General features: G+C 45.8%; 1 protein-coding gene across 1 annotated transcript; it reads left to right on the plus strand.

Moving 5' to 3' along the window:
- Nucleotides 1-598: 598 nt before the first annotated feature.
- Nucleotides 599-10200, plus strand: cd28 (CD28 molecule; the record flags this gene model as incomplete). Its single annotated transcript, XM_083663694.1, has 4 exons — nt 599-833; nt 7262-7418; nt 8141-8311; nt 8913-10200. Coding segments are annotated over 4 exons (682 nt in total), but the record flags the coding sequence as incomplete, so codon positions are not given.
- Between the last annotated feature and the right edge of the window lie 5169 nt (nt 10201-15369).

A 15369-nucleotide genomic window follows, 5' to 3' on the forward strand; every position in this document is an offset into this window, starting at 1 on the left:
AATAATCGTAATAATTGTTGTGACTTTGTACCTACCTATGTCTTGTAATGATGCCCCCCAGCACAATAATTTCACACGTGCATAATTGAACGGATTGACAATATCTTGAATCTTGAAAGAGAGAGACCGCTAAAGCTACGTTCAATGACCAAATAATAAGAGTTCCAGTTTGGACGTTTAGCCTTCAAAACAAAAGCGGCCACTATGCAACCACATACTATTTTTTGCCATTTCGGCTAAAATAAGCCCGTACAGTACGAGTGAATTGACATTCCCCTCATTTTTGTAAAATATCGCCGCTATGCAACCACCCAGCATTACTATTTTTAGCCATTTCGGATGAAATAAGCCAAACGTTCCCACTTTTTGACAGGGGTGCGCACGTCCTTGCTAGTGAAAAAAATGTAAACAGGAAGTTGACAACCGGCAAGTGCTGAGAATCATGGGAAACGTAGGTCTAGGAATAATGTGAATACCTAAACTCTTCCCCTCCTCTCTGTCAGCCGTGAAGGTGATGCAGTCCTACAGTGTGGTGAGCAACAACGGCACGGCTCGCCTCCAGTGTTTCATGCGACCCCAGCCCGCCTTCCCCGCCTAGCCCCCCTCCACGCCCCCGGCCCGCCTTCCCGGCCCAGCCCCCTTCCACGCCCCAGGCCCGGCCCGCCTTCCCCGCCCAGCCCCCCTCCACGCCCCAGGCCCGGCCCGCCTACCCCTACCCCGTCCTGGAGGAGCTGCGTGTCTTGCTGCTGAAAGGCCTCCACGACTCCCAGGAACTCTGCACCTCTAACATCAACTTCCCCGAGCGGGGAGAGAGAGGCCCAGAGGAAGGAGAGGTGAGGCACCGGGTGGAGGGATGCATCCACAGATATAACTTGATTTGATAAAGAACTTGTCTAAAAGCAGTGTTTACAAAGAGGGAATAAAACAGGAATATTATGAGGAGATAAAAGTAGGAAAAGCAATCAAGAGGAAATAGGTTAAAAGAAGAATTGTTTGCAAAACAAAAGCTAAAGCACATGTTGCCTATTTTCTACATGTCTATGAAGCCCATTTCCAAACATAAGACACTGATTATCCGCACACAGTATGCCTTTCAGTTGTGACAATCTCCTGAAACGCACTTATTGCCATTCGATAGGAATCCAAATATCCAAAAGAAATTAACTGAGTAGAGAAGTGCATTACATTAACTAACTGAGTAGAGAAGTGCATTACATTAACTAACTGAGTAGAGAAGTGCATTACATTAACTCATTGAATGCCAATGACGACAGCTGTCGTCAATTCAAATACTGACGTAGAGTGCCAATGACGACGGTTGTCGTCAATTGCGTTTTTTGACGGTGGGACGTGGATCAATCCCTGATACATCTCTGGTACAACTATTGTAGCTATTGGAGGTCTATAACCTATTTTACAGAACCCTTAGGTGGCGACAGTGCTCTCCACATAACAGAAAGGCAAGGAAAAAACAAAGAAGAAGTCGTTATGGAAACGGAAATCGCATCGCATCCGTATGCATCGATATGCTGAAGCACGTTACTGCAGCTGTGCCTGCAGCAGCCAATCTGCTCCCACAATTGAGCCGCTCTGTGTCGGTTGCGACAGCACATCTGCACATCCACACCGTGGAGTTATTATTCTCAACTGGAAGCATCGTTGCCGGTGACAAACACACGCGGAACGCTGTAAAAAAGCCTGGCTGTTCCGCACCCTTCACTGTGCGCACAGCAAACTCAGCAGAGAGCCACCACAGACAGGAGGAGGAGTGTGCAGTTGAGGCGAGGCGAGGCGGGGCGGGGCGGGGGGGGGGGGGGGGAGGGGGCACGCAGAGCAGCACACACACAACACCCAGACAGACCCAGGCAGCAGGACAGGATTGACAAACGCAAGCCAGAATATCCGATACCCACCAGCAGCAAATCAAAACCAGCAAGAAGCTGCAACCAGCAGCGCACGCAGGGGCCAGCGCTGCTGGTTGTAGCTAAAAATATTATTCTGCCAAACAAAATTCCCTGGCCTAAACTGTTTTATTGAAGGAAATTATTTTTGAGGTGTGACTACATTAGAAAAGATTAGCTTCAGAGTCAGTGATGTGCTTGAAATGATTAATTTCACAAAAGGCCAATTATCTCAGCTTCTAGAAAAAAATTGCTATTTTTGGATGAATCAAGCTATCTTCTCCGGCTCATAACTAAAGAACGGAAAATGGGATCAATAAACTTTTTTTTGCAGATGATAGAATAGAGTCTCATCGTTCTTTGTGCGTGTTCAGTGTTTACATAGTAATATCACACAATATTCTGTGGGCCTCGAGAAATCACTGAAAACGCTCTGAAACTCTGGCACTGGGAGCGTCCGTTCTCCAAAAGTGGCTGGCACTCAATGAGTTAAGTAACTGAGTAGAGTAGTGCATTACATTAAGTAACTGAGTAGAGTAGTGCATTACATTAATTTAAGTAACTGAGTAGAGAAGTGCATTACATTAAGTAACTGAGTAGAGTAGTGCATTACATTGAATGAGTAAGAACAAAACTAGTTTAAAAGTGGACAATAACACATGCATAAAAGCGACAAAAGTACATTTTAAGAAGTAATTTAAAAGTTCTTAAAAAGCATCCGACGGCCCACAGGTGGGCCGCCACACATTAAAACGTCTTCCCTGCCCTCTGCTGGCGCCCATTGTCTTAGTATATAGTGAAGCAGCATACCGTTTGAAAGGTAAGCTTGTCGTCGTTTGATTGACACCATGCTTGGCCTACAATTGACGCTGAAAATGATTGACAGTTCGAGTAGCCACTAAAATTCTGAAAAAGCCATGTGCTTGCTGAAGGAGTCACTTCCAACATGAAGCTCTGTATCTCGCTGCGTAAGACCTGCGTAAAGTCACGCTGATATTTCCACACGTGTGCGCTAATTAGATGGTCGGTGCGTAACCGTGCGTAAACCAGCTTGTAGCTTGCTTCTCGACTGTTCTCTCTCGTTTTATGGTTTGGTGTGAGTTTGGTGGAGTTGGGATAATGTCAAAAACCTCTTTTACAACTGGAGACCCATTGGAACTTGTTCTCAAAGCACGAGAGACTGCGAGGAGGAAAACGAAAGCGACCAATTTGTAGATTGGGCGAGGGCGAAGGAGAGGACATTACACTGGACACGTGAGTATTTTATTATATTACGGTGTTTCTATATAAATATACTAAATGTCCAGCCGGACGGGACATAGATGACGTGAATCTTGACTTGCAATTTGTGCGTTTATTACAATCAACAGGTCACTATTTGGGCTCTGACCTACAGCCTACTAAAACTACGTGTTTAGTTTAGCTTTCACAAGCAGTACTAAATGAGCATTAGGGGTGTGGGGGTGTGTGTGTGTGTGTGTGTGTGTGTGTGTGTGTGTGTGTGTGTGTGTGTCAACAGGTTACTATTTGGGCTCTGACCTACAGGCTACTAAAACTGTTTAGTTTAGCTTTCACAATTAGCAGTACTAAATGAGCATTAGCGGAAAGGGGTGTGTGTGTTATTGTGTGATCAGCTGATATGTTAGGGTGTGCTGTAAAAAAAAAAAAAACGTTTTCTCTAGTTTTGTAAATGACTAAGTGATGTTTATTTTCATATAACAGGCAATCATCTGTTGAAGATGAAGATGAGGAGTGGGAGCCTGTCAAGCAGCCAAGATTGGAGGAGCCGGACAGTGAGGATGAGCCGGACAGTGAGGAGGAGCTCCCTGTCCATTCCCAGAGAGGTTTTGCTGGCAGCAGACGACCGGTCTGACCGGTGGAATGATGTCAATGATCCAGACATAACACCGCCACAGCCAACTTTCAGACGACCGGCCAATCCACCAGGACCCCGGCTCATAAATACAGCTACGTACACACAGCCCCTCCAGCTCTTCCAGCTTTTTTTCACAAGCTCTCTTTTACAGACAATAGTTCAAAACATATGATGTCATAACATGATTTATGACATCACTGATGTCACAATCCCTATTATGACATCACTGATGATGTCACCATGCCTGACAATATTGATGATTTCACAATGTCTCTTATGACATCTTAGTATCTGTTTCAAATCTTCAGTGTTGATACTTTTGACAACCCTAGTCTGAATAAAAACGGCTTTTCTACCATAGCACTTGTACTGACTCCGTTGTATGCACAAACTTTAGTTTCACAGAGGGGAAAATGCAGCATAATATGTTTAGGATTCAGTTACTCTATGTGTAACCTTTCATTAGAGCCCAAGATTATGACTGTACGTTGAAGCGTTCAAGAGTTATAGCGTTTTTATCATAGGAATGTGACTGTGGATACCAAATGTCCTTTTTTGAAATTCGCCTAAAAATATCATTAGAAAAACGTGTAAAACACTCATTTTCTGTGTTATTGTTATCAAATTTGGACCTGAACTAGGAAAGACTTCAGGCTATGGCCCCATTGTGTTTTCCAGCTAATAACTGCCAGCTACAGTCATCTGCAGGCATCTGTTTGCAAAATAATTCAGACGAACACTAAAAAAACGTTTATTTCAATGTGGTCAAACCTCTGTAACTCTATGACAGTAGCAGTTGGAGTAATTCTGACTGTTGTGGAAGAAATTCTGAGGTGTTTCCTTTCAAAAGAGGCCAAAACTATGCATCAGCTACAAATGGTTCAAGAATAGCTTTCTTACAGTAGCTAAAGAAGAGGGCTGGATTTCTGATCATGAATTCTCCTTTTTAAACTGTGAACACCTTTCCTACTATTCCTTCCTCTTATCTCCCTCAACGAGTGTCGCCTTGGACACGCTTGAGGCCACCACACTGCACAAGTAAGTGGCCTCTGGCACTATATGTATTATTAGTTCCCTTACCAAGAGCACCTTAAACAAACAAACAGACGCACATACGACAGAGCACGCCAGCTCCCCCATTTTCAGCTTTCAATTTACTTTGGGTATGCATTGCATAGGCGTTTTTTGCAAATTTGGCAGGATGCTTAAGAGGTTAAAGATGCCTAGATGGATGGATGATAGATAGAAGGAGGGAGATGGATGAATAACAAAGATATCAAGTCCAAGAAATGGTGCGCTCAACTCTTGTCTTTAAATCCTTACGGTGCCGGCCCAGTAGATCATGAAGATAACAGGAGTCTATAGTCAATAGACCACGGCAGCACTCACAAGTAGATTTACACAAAGTTTATTCTGCACAGCAGCAACAAGACCGTGGTCTATTGACTATAGACTCATATTATCTTCATGAATAACAAAGATAAACTGCTTTGTTCCTTTGTGGAAACGATTAACTAATTTAAATAAATAACAAAGTGCAACAAAATGATCTATTCTGGAGGGGCGGGACAAGAGAAAAGAGGGGCGGGGCGAGAGAAAAGAGGATTTTGGATAGTGTGATTTGTTCCATGTATTGATGTATTTCCTAAGGAAGCAGAGAGTTAGGGCATGCAGCGTCAGTGGGAGGGGCTTATTTGAATACTGTATTAATGAGGTGTGGAGGAAGTGGGAGGGGCTTATTTGAATACTGTATTAACACATTCACTGCCAGCCATTTTTTTTTTACTGTAGGTAGCTTCTGCCAGAGGGTTTTTTTGAGGATTCTGGCTCATCTTTCAAGACCCGAGGATTCTTTTCTGCTAAGATTTTGTGAACACAAAATATCTCAAAAGAACTAATAGAATGTGTGCTTTCTCTGTCTAAAAGAGTTAGTTTGTAGAGTTAGTAGTTATGTAGGCATTAGCACTTGAATACAGCATGGTTTCAGCGTCTGAAAATTTAAGCTGAGATAAATAGCTTTTTGTGAAATTCGATAGAACAGTCACTTTAACCATTCATTTTTGGCATCAGTAAGACGTCAGACATCTAAACAATAGTTTTGAACAGTAATTTCCTCCATAACAGCAGGAAACACCCCTCTACTTCAAACTCCTCCCTCCGTGTGTGTTCTTCTTGGCTGCAGCGGGCGTGTCACAAGCGAGTTGCTGCTGCTGCTGCTGCTCCTGTCTGCTGGCGGCCGCTGGGCAAGTCTGGATGGGCTCGCTCGTTTCTTTTGCGATTCTGGTCTTATTTATGCTGCGTGTTTCAAAGTGTGTTGCACCCATAATCTATTATGCAAATTTGCAATTCCCCACCGCCAGCAATCAGCGCGAAAGCGAAAGCGTTTTCGCCAATCCATTTTACTGTATGAGAATGGTTTCATCGCGCGTTCCCCTGCAGTTTTGGCTCGGCTTTTTCTAGAATGGAGAGCACTGTCGCCACTTAGTGGGTCGGTGGAATGGGTTGTACACGTTCGGTGGCTCCAATAATTTTATAGGAGACGTGGGGGGCGTTGATCCACGTCCCACCGTCAAATTTTATTTTTTATTTTTTAAGCCGAGATATCTCGTCATTGGCAGTCAACCGTTGGATTTTGTAAGCCGAGATATCTCGTCAATGGCAGTGAATGTGTTAATGAGGTGCGGAGGAAGTGGGAGGGGCTGATTTGAATACTGTATTAATGAGGTGCGGATGAAGTGGGAGGGGCTTATTTGAATACTGTATTAATGAGGTGCAGAGGAAGTGGGAGGGGCTTATTTAAATACTGTATTAATGAGGTGTGGAGGAAGTGGGAGGGGCTTATTTGAAAACTGTATTAATGAGGTGTGGATGAAGTGGGAGGGGCTTATTTGTATACTGTATTAATGAGGTGTGGAGGAAGTGGGAGGGGCTTATTTGAATACTGTATTAATAAGGTGCGGAGGAAGTGGGAGGGGCTTATTTGAATACTGTATTAATGAGGTGCGGAGGAAGTGGGAGGGGCTTATTTGAATGGTGTATTAATGAGGTGCAGAGGACGTGGGAGGGGATTATTTGAATACTGTATTAATGAGGTGCGGATGAAGTGGGAGGGGCTTATTTGAATACTGTATTAATGAGGTGCAGATGAAGTGGGAGGGGCTTATTTGAATACTGTATTAATGAAGTACGGAGGAAGTGGGAGGGGCTTATTTTAATAATGTATTAATGAGGTGCAGAGGAAGTGGGAGGGGCTTATTTGAATACTGTATTAATGAGGTGCAGAGGAAGTGGGAGGACATACATGTGTTGTTTACCTGTTTTATCTGTTTTATTAACAGCTTTTATTTTGCTTTCATTCTGTTTTTGTATTTTATTGTTCCATTTAATTGTTGTTATTTTACTTTTTGTCTGCTATAGTTATTATTGTCTTCGGGCTTTCTTTAAACCGTTAAAGCTTCGTCTCCTTCCTGACCATGTGGTGTAGGTGGAGTGCCATGGCCGGCTGACAGGGGGTGCTGTGGAGCTGACAGTGTCAGGACTGAAGCCCAGAGACACTGACAACTACCGCTGTGTGATAGAAGTCCTCTACCCCCCACCGTACCTGAGGCTCACCGGCAACGGCACACTCATCCATGTAATGGGTAAGATACACACACACACACACACACACACACACACACACACACACACACACACACACACACACACACAACCATAACCACTCCCTGTTATAGTGTGTTGAATTGTTGTGGCTAAAAGAAAAGAAAAATAACTGATTGATTGATTGATTGATTGATTGATTGATTGATTGGTTGGTTGATTGGTTGATTGAATTTACAACAGGTTCTCATTCCCGGCCGCGTATCATCATCGCTCTGTCATGCACATTGTGCACTGGATGGAACGTGCACAGTACCCTTGCAGTGTGCAAATATGATCAACGTTCATGGACACTGTGCACCTGGTTGGGTTGAGGCAAAGGGGATTGAGGGGGCTTAGGTTTAAGCATTGGGCAAGAGTCTCTTAGGGTTAGGCACACGGGGGGAGGTGGGTTACATTTAGGCACTGGTAGCCACTTGGTTAGGGTTAGGGTTTGGATATGATGGAGGGGGGGGGGGGCTTAGAGCTAGGGTCTCCAAGGTAGGAAGACCAACCTCCAACCCCACAGCGTAACTTGACCTTTGCCTCACCCCGACCAGGTGTGTCCGTGTGTGTTCCATAATACAAGTACCCAGACGTGCTACATCCAATGCACCATGTGTGTGACAGAGTGCTGATACACTATATGACGCCGTCGCAGTGAGAACGGGTTGTGAATTTATCATACAGTACTTCTTTCTTTCTTTCTTTCTTTCTTGTACAGAGAGTCCAGACTGTCCTGTCCAGGGTGCTCAGAGACAGAGCACACAACAGTTTGATGAAGATGAAGGTGAAGGTGAAGGTGATGGGAGATCAGCAGCAGCTCCAGTCAGTGTGTCTGTGATCATCCTGGTGATGCTGGTGCTCTTCCCACATCATCATCATCTACTTCCAGGTCAGAGCATTCTATATTTACATGGTGGCAATTACTATCAGCATTATTGTAGTACAGTAATGGTATGGTTCTGTGACATAACCAAAACAATAACATGTTGAAAACAAACTAACAATGTATTGAAGCTGTGTGTTTCCTGCTGGCAGACTAACAGTATATAGAGAGGCAAAGTGACCGCCTACTTCCTGCTTCAGCACTGTACCAGAGATTTTTATCCGCCATTTATTTTCCCATGGACATTTCGTAAAATGCTTATAAAAATAGTTTTACTTGTTCAAACCAAACGGTTCAGATAGATTTAGAAACAGGAGAGACCACATAACATTTCACTCAGATTTAAATACATATTTTTTTGGTATGTAATTTTTTTAGTTTTGGTCCGAATGAAATGTTCTATGGTCTCTCCTGATTCTAAATATAGCTGGACCGTTTGGTTTGACGAAGTAAAACTATTTTTCTAAGGATATTACGAAATGTCGATAGGAAAATTAATGGCGGATAAAAATCTCTGGTACAGTGCTGAAGCAGGAAGTGACGTTCACTTTGCCTCTCTATTGAAGCTCTGTTTCCTGTTTTGAAGCTGTGTGTTTCCTGCTGGCAGACTCTGCAGTTCGTGCGCTGGCGGACGGAAGCTGTGAGTCCTGCCTGCCAGACCTCACAACATGGACGCTGCTAAAGTTCCTTATGGAAATATTGCATGAAGACTGTATCCATCACTGAATAGTCACCTTATTAGGGCTCCACGCTGCTTCAACTTGGAGCCGTCACTCTGAGGAGAAGAGGTTTTGAATGGAGAGTTTTTGGTGTTTAAATGCAGTTTCAGCGTTTCATGACTATAATGATTTCAGTGGAGATGTTTTAGAAATGATCTGAATCATTCAGATTCTCCTACTCTGCCCCCTCAACCTGGAACACGTTACAACAGGAATTGAAGCTGTACAGCTCAATTTCCCTAAGACATTTGAAACGACTTTTACAAAAGCAAGAGAGAGAGAGTGTCTGTGGGGGTTTGCTTTGTACTTAGCGTCTGTGGGCAGTTGCTTTGTACTTAGCAGTTAAAATCTGTCGACCACTTCTACTCATCACTTTGTGAGCTGTTTCTACCTTGTTTGGATGTCCTGTGTGTCAATCCCTGATATGTCTCGCTGCTGCTGGCTGACCAGCTCTCTCTTGAGAATGAGACCCCCTGTCTTAATGAGACTTCACTCTTTAAATAAAGGTTAAATAAAAAATAAAAAATCATTCTCTAATGAGCAGTATAAGAAAACCAACGACAACAGAGCGTCGTGTAACGTTACCGTAATAAATCGCATCTTTAGTTACTCATAAAGTTACTCACTCCCCGAGTAGGCTAATTTTTTCACAAGATACTTTTTTACTCTTACTCAAGTCAACCTAGACGTAGGTTCCTCCTGAACACAGCTAAAGAGTCTGGAAAAGCGGACATGACATTTTATTTTATTTGCATACTTTATTTATTCATTTAATTAACCAGTTGGGTTTTTGCAACATAATTCTGCATTTAAATGGCTATGTGTCCAAGAGTTTTCCTCCCATTGAATAGGTGTGGTGAGTTAACCTGTATCATTTCATTAGTTTCAGTGGAGAGGTGTTAGTACAGTTGGAGGCTTGTCCAAGTCGCTTGCTATTCTCCTCTTTAAAGGTACTGAGATTTAAACGTACTGGAAAATATCTGTATCGGCCTCGAATACCCCATATCAGTCAATCCCTGATATGCAACATGTCTTTAAAACTGACTGTCCATCACAGTTTCATAGTGAGTGTATCATTCATTATTACTTTGTGTCTGTATGTTTTGTTGGTCCATTGTTTTAACAAATATTCATGTTTGATATTATTTCTTTTCTGTCAACATGTTACAATAAAGCATATATATTTGGAGATGTAGTATTGAATACATTTATACAAAACAAAACTAAGCTAAACATCAACAGTTTACCTGAGTTGAAGGAATCCATTGGAAGATCTTAGTAAAAGTTACAGACATACACACATGGAGAACGATTCCCATCTCAACATGTCTCCCATATGGAAACAAAATATATTTTACATTATTTATTTTTGCCACAATGCATTTCAACTACATTTAGAATGGATGGGATCTTCAAAATACATTTTGAAAATGCATTTGATGCCATGCAATTCTTTTTATTTCTGTCTCAAGAAGTGAGGTCTCCAGACCATATTTCAAGCTGAAGGCCACTCATGCATAATCCGATCATCCCCTGACGACAGTCAAGTCCTAGCATAACGTGGTCAGTCAAAGTCCTAGTATGACGTCTGCTATGACGTCAAATATGACGTCAGTTAATCCTCATATATATAGCAAGGGTTCTACGTCACCTCTCTCTCTCCGGCCGATCATAGCAGCAGCAGCTTCACGGCAGTCCATCTCCCTCGAAGCCGTCCTCCGAAGCGTTGTTTTGTACCATATCTGCAGACCGAATCAGCACCCCCAAGTCCTCTCTACCCGTGGACAATCCCCGCGGATCTCTCAACGCTCCCCACTCCTGGTATGTCGGATCCCGAGCCAGAACAGTCCATGGGCAGCGACGACAGCTCATACAACGATACCCTGTTCCGGGTCGGCACGGAGCGCATTGGCCTTCCGAGACGGCCGGGCCGCAGGCTGCCAACGCGGGGCGCTCCACTGCGAGGGGCCGCCGTGAGACGCCATGTTCTACGCTGTCTTGCACGTCGTCAATCTTTCCTTGCTATCTCCATTCACGGAGCAAATCGGCTCAAGCAAAGCGGCCATTTCCGTCCAGCCAGGAGTCCGCCCCAAGTCAACAACAGACTTTCAGACTGACAATCAGTGACTAACATTTTCGGTCAAAAGCAGCATGTCCAGGCGTCCAAGCATTCAGGCTTCCGCACCGCGATCATCGCGTCCCCAGGCTCTACCAAGGACGGGGTTGACGACCACAGCACACCGAGCATACCACCAGTCACCCGCGGACGCGAAAGGACCCATGAGGAAAGTATCATTACTTCAGTATTTAAACGGGCAATCTACCAGTCCAGTAAAATTCAGACGTATTCATCTATTTAATACTCCGTCCGCCCGCAACGGCCCGCCTCACCAAACAGAAATACTGTCTTACATTGCTCTGAAAACACCACATGTACCGTAGGTGTCCCTCGTGCTTTGACTAAATAAAGCGAGGCTGACTGACTAGTTATTCGGCCTGTGATCTGACCATTCTATCCAGTGGGCATCTCAGCCTGCCATTTCCGACGCCTAAGCGGAAATCAGTGTTGCCAGATGGCAAATGTTGAATTATCGTACCAGAGGGTCAAAATTATCGTTTTTGGAGTGAAACTATCGTATTGGCGGCAAATATGTTGTTTGAAGAGATGATTGTATAACAGATAGAGTGATAGACGTAGGATTCGTCGAAGTGTCACAAAATGATGAAAGTATCGTACATTTGGGGGATTTTGGGATCATTGATCGTACATCGTACAGAGGTCGAAATTATCGTACACATACGATAATTATCGTACGTCTGGCAACGCTGGCGGAAATCGCTTTCTGGCAAATGGCCAGCGGGAGTCACAACTTAATAATAACAATAATAATAATAATAATAATAATAATAACCATGCAAGGGGCCATTCTAACACCCCTGGCCCATGGAGCTTGTCTGAGCATCAGCTAGAATGAGTGTTACTGCACAACTTTCAGACCGAACCCAGACGGCCCAGGGAAATGCTGACGTCTTTTCTGTGTCAAGCTACCCGGTCTTAATACACCACTTCCTGTGCTCAACGAATTTCAAAGTAAAATGCCTCTGGCATTTCTTCAGAAGCAGAATCAGAATTACTAATGATCCCCGAGGGGAAATTGGGACAAGTTACAGTAGCTCGCTCACAGAACACACAGCTTAAAATAAAATAAACAGTAGTAAATGCAATGCAAATGCAGTAGTAAGCAATAAGCAGAAAAACACAACATAGCATAGAATAACTAGTAAATGCGCTAGAAGCAAAAATAAGTGGAATGTAAGTAGCAAAAAATACAAAATACGTCAGGCAAGTATACATTCCGTGTCAATTATCATTATTGCACCCTGGACCATATTAAGTCGGCTTGCCCTATACGTTACACGTGGCTCAGCCAGGCACAGTTAACCTATCGGCTGGCTCAGTCTCAGGGAGACTGAGCGTCTCCGAGGTGCTCTTTTAAGAGAGGCATTAAATAGACCAATGGCCACAGGCAGGAATGATTCCCCGGGCCTCTCCGTACTGCATCTAGGCGGAATCAGTCTCTCACTGAACGTACTCCTGTGTTCGACTAGCACGCCGTGGAGTGGGTGCGAGTCATCGTTCATGGTGGAACGTAGCCTGGACAACGTTCTCTTCTCTGACACCGCAGTCAGAGAGCCCAGATCCAGCCCCACAATGTCCCTGGCCTTATGGATCAGTTGCTGAGTCGTTGGCATCCGCTGCCTTCAGCCTGCTGCCCCAGCACACAATAGCATACAGGAAGGCACTAGCCACTACCGACTCATAGAACATCCTCAGCATGGTCCGGCAGACGTTGAAGGACCTCAGCCGTCTCAGAAAGTAGAGACAGCTTTGCCCCTTCTTAACCATAAACAATACCAAAGCTAAAATAATTGATACAGTGTCACGCTAGTCAGGTTACAAGAGGCTGCGAACCCCATCGCTATATGTGGCCAACCATAACATATCACTGCGAGTTGCAACTAGCAGTCCATGGTGCACTTGCAAGGCGGTGAAACCATCGCTTTCTCTCACTTGTTTATTAACCAGTTTCTTTATATCTCATGCATTAAGCACTACATTTCAGCTGTTGCCGCCAGAATGAACCGTTCGCCCCATGGACCTTTCAGTCTGCCCAGAGTGCCCGAGAGGCTACGGCACCCCAGCTTCAGCGCTTCTCCAAGCCGCTCGTCACCACATGACAAGATCCTGGTTCGTCCTGCACCTCAAGCGGACGCTCCAGAAGTGCAACCTCCCGACGAAGAACTTCTCCAGCCACTCCTTCAGGATCGGAGCGGCCACCTCAGCCGCCGTGCAAGGAGTGTCCTCCGCCTCCCTCCAGCAAACGGGCCGCCGGTCTTCATCAGCATTCTCCAGCTACATCCGCCCGGAGCGGGTGGCCATACCGGCGGCCCAAAGGACCCTCCTCCCTTCATCGGCAAGCATGGCAACGAACAGTGTCCCGGACGTCCGTGCCAAATAATGTCTCGTTGGTGGTGGCTCCCCGAAAAGCACGGCGCCCAGTAAGGCGCAGTAAATCTCCCGGTTATTTTTGGGGGGAAAGAGAGAGAGCCAGAGAAAGTCAGGGTCAGTCAGAAGGCCAAGTCAGGGGGCCAAGAAGGGGGGGGAAAGAGAGAGAGCCAGAGAAAGTCAGGGTCAGTCAGAAGGCCAAGTCAGGGGGCCAAGAAGGCCAAGTTAAAATGGTGAGGCGCCAAGGCGGCCAAGTAGGCCAAGCTGGGAAGCGCCAAGTCAGGTAAGGTGCCATGGCGGCCAGGAAGGCCAAGCCGGGAAGCACCTTAAGTCAGGTAAGGCGCCATGACGGCCAGGAAGGCCAAGCCGGGAAGCGCCTTAAGTCAGGTAAGGCGCCATGGCGGCCAGGAAGGCCAAGCCGGGAAGCACCTTAAGTCAGGTAAGGCGCCATGGCGGCCAGGAAGGCCAAGCCGGGAAGCGCCTTAAGTCAGGTAAGGCGCCATGGCGGCCAGGAAGGCCAAGCCGGGAAGCGCCTTAAGTCAGGTAAGCCCGACCGAGTTGGGAGCGCCAGCCGCAAATAGCTGTAAGTCGCTAAAAAGGTCGAAGGCCGGAAAAGTTCAATTTTTGGGGGGGAGGGATAGAGAAAGAGAGAGCCGGAGAAAGTCAGGGTAGTCGCGCCAAGGCAGCCAAGTAGGCCAAGCCGGGAAGCGCCAAGCTAAACATCAATGTACCAAGATCGAAGGCCCGACCGAGTTGGGAGCGCCAGCCGCAAATAGCTGTAAGTCGCTAAAAAGGTCGAAGGCCGGAAAAGTACAATCGCGAAGCGCCAAGGCGGCCAGGTAGGCCAAGCTGGGAAGCGCTATCGCGAGGTGCCCGACTGAGTTGGGAGCGCCAGCCGCAAATAGCTGTAAGTCGCTAAAAAGGTCGAAGGCCGGAAAAGTACAATTTTTGGGGGGGAGGGATAGAGAAAGAGAGAGCCGGAGAAAGTCAGGGTAGTCGCGCCAAGGCAACCAAGTAGGCCAAGCCGGGAAGCGCCAAGCTAAACATCAATGTACCAAGATCGAAGGCCCGACCGAGTTGGGAGCGCCAGCCGCAAATAGCTGTAAGTCGCTAAAAAGGTCGAAGGCCGGAAAAGTACAATCGCGAAGCGCCAAGGCGGCCAGGTAGGCCAAGCTGGGAAGCGCTATCGCGAGGTGCCCGACCGAGTTGGGAGCGCCAGCCACAAATAGCCGTAAGTCGCAAAAAAGGTCGAAGGCAGGATAAGCACGTACCAAGTAAACATTAATGTATCAAGATCGAAGGCCCGACCGAGTTGGGAGCGCCAGCCGCAAATAGCTGTAAGTCGCTAAAAGGTCGAAGGCCAGAAAAGTACAATCAACTACTGGCGCCTGCAGATCTCAATTAACCTCCGGTAATCAGATCTTCCTTTTGGGGGATCTCCTAGCCTATGCAGGTGCCCTCCTCTTGCCTCAAGAGCAGAGCCACTGGCCAATGGAGTCAAGCGCCAATGTATTTGCCATGCATGCCGATTGCTAAATAAAGTTTGTCTAATCCTACCAACTGGCCTCTCATGATTGAAGTGAGGTCTCCAGACCATATTTCAAGCTGAAGGCCACTCATGCATAATCCGATCATCCCCTGACGACAGTCAAGTCCTAGCATAACGTGGTCAGTCAAAGTCCTGGTATGACGTCTGCTATGACGTCTGCTATGACGTCAGTTAATCCTCATATATATAGCAAGGGTTCTACGTCACTTCTCTCTCTCCGGCCGATCATAGCAGCAGCAGCTTCACGGCAGTCCATCTCCCTCGAAGCCGTCCTCCGAAGCGTTGTTTT

This window comes from Poromitra crassiceps (genome assembly GCF_964638095.1).
Source record: "Poromitra crassiceps genome assembly, contig: HAP1_SCAFFOLD_299, whole genome shotgun sequence".
Classification (NCBI taxonomy): Eukaryota; Metazoa; Chordata; class Actinopteri; order Beryciformes; family Melamphaidae; genus Poromitra; species Poromitra crassiceps.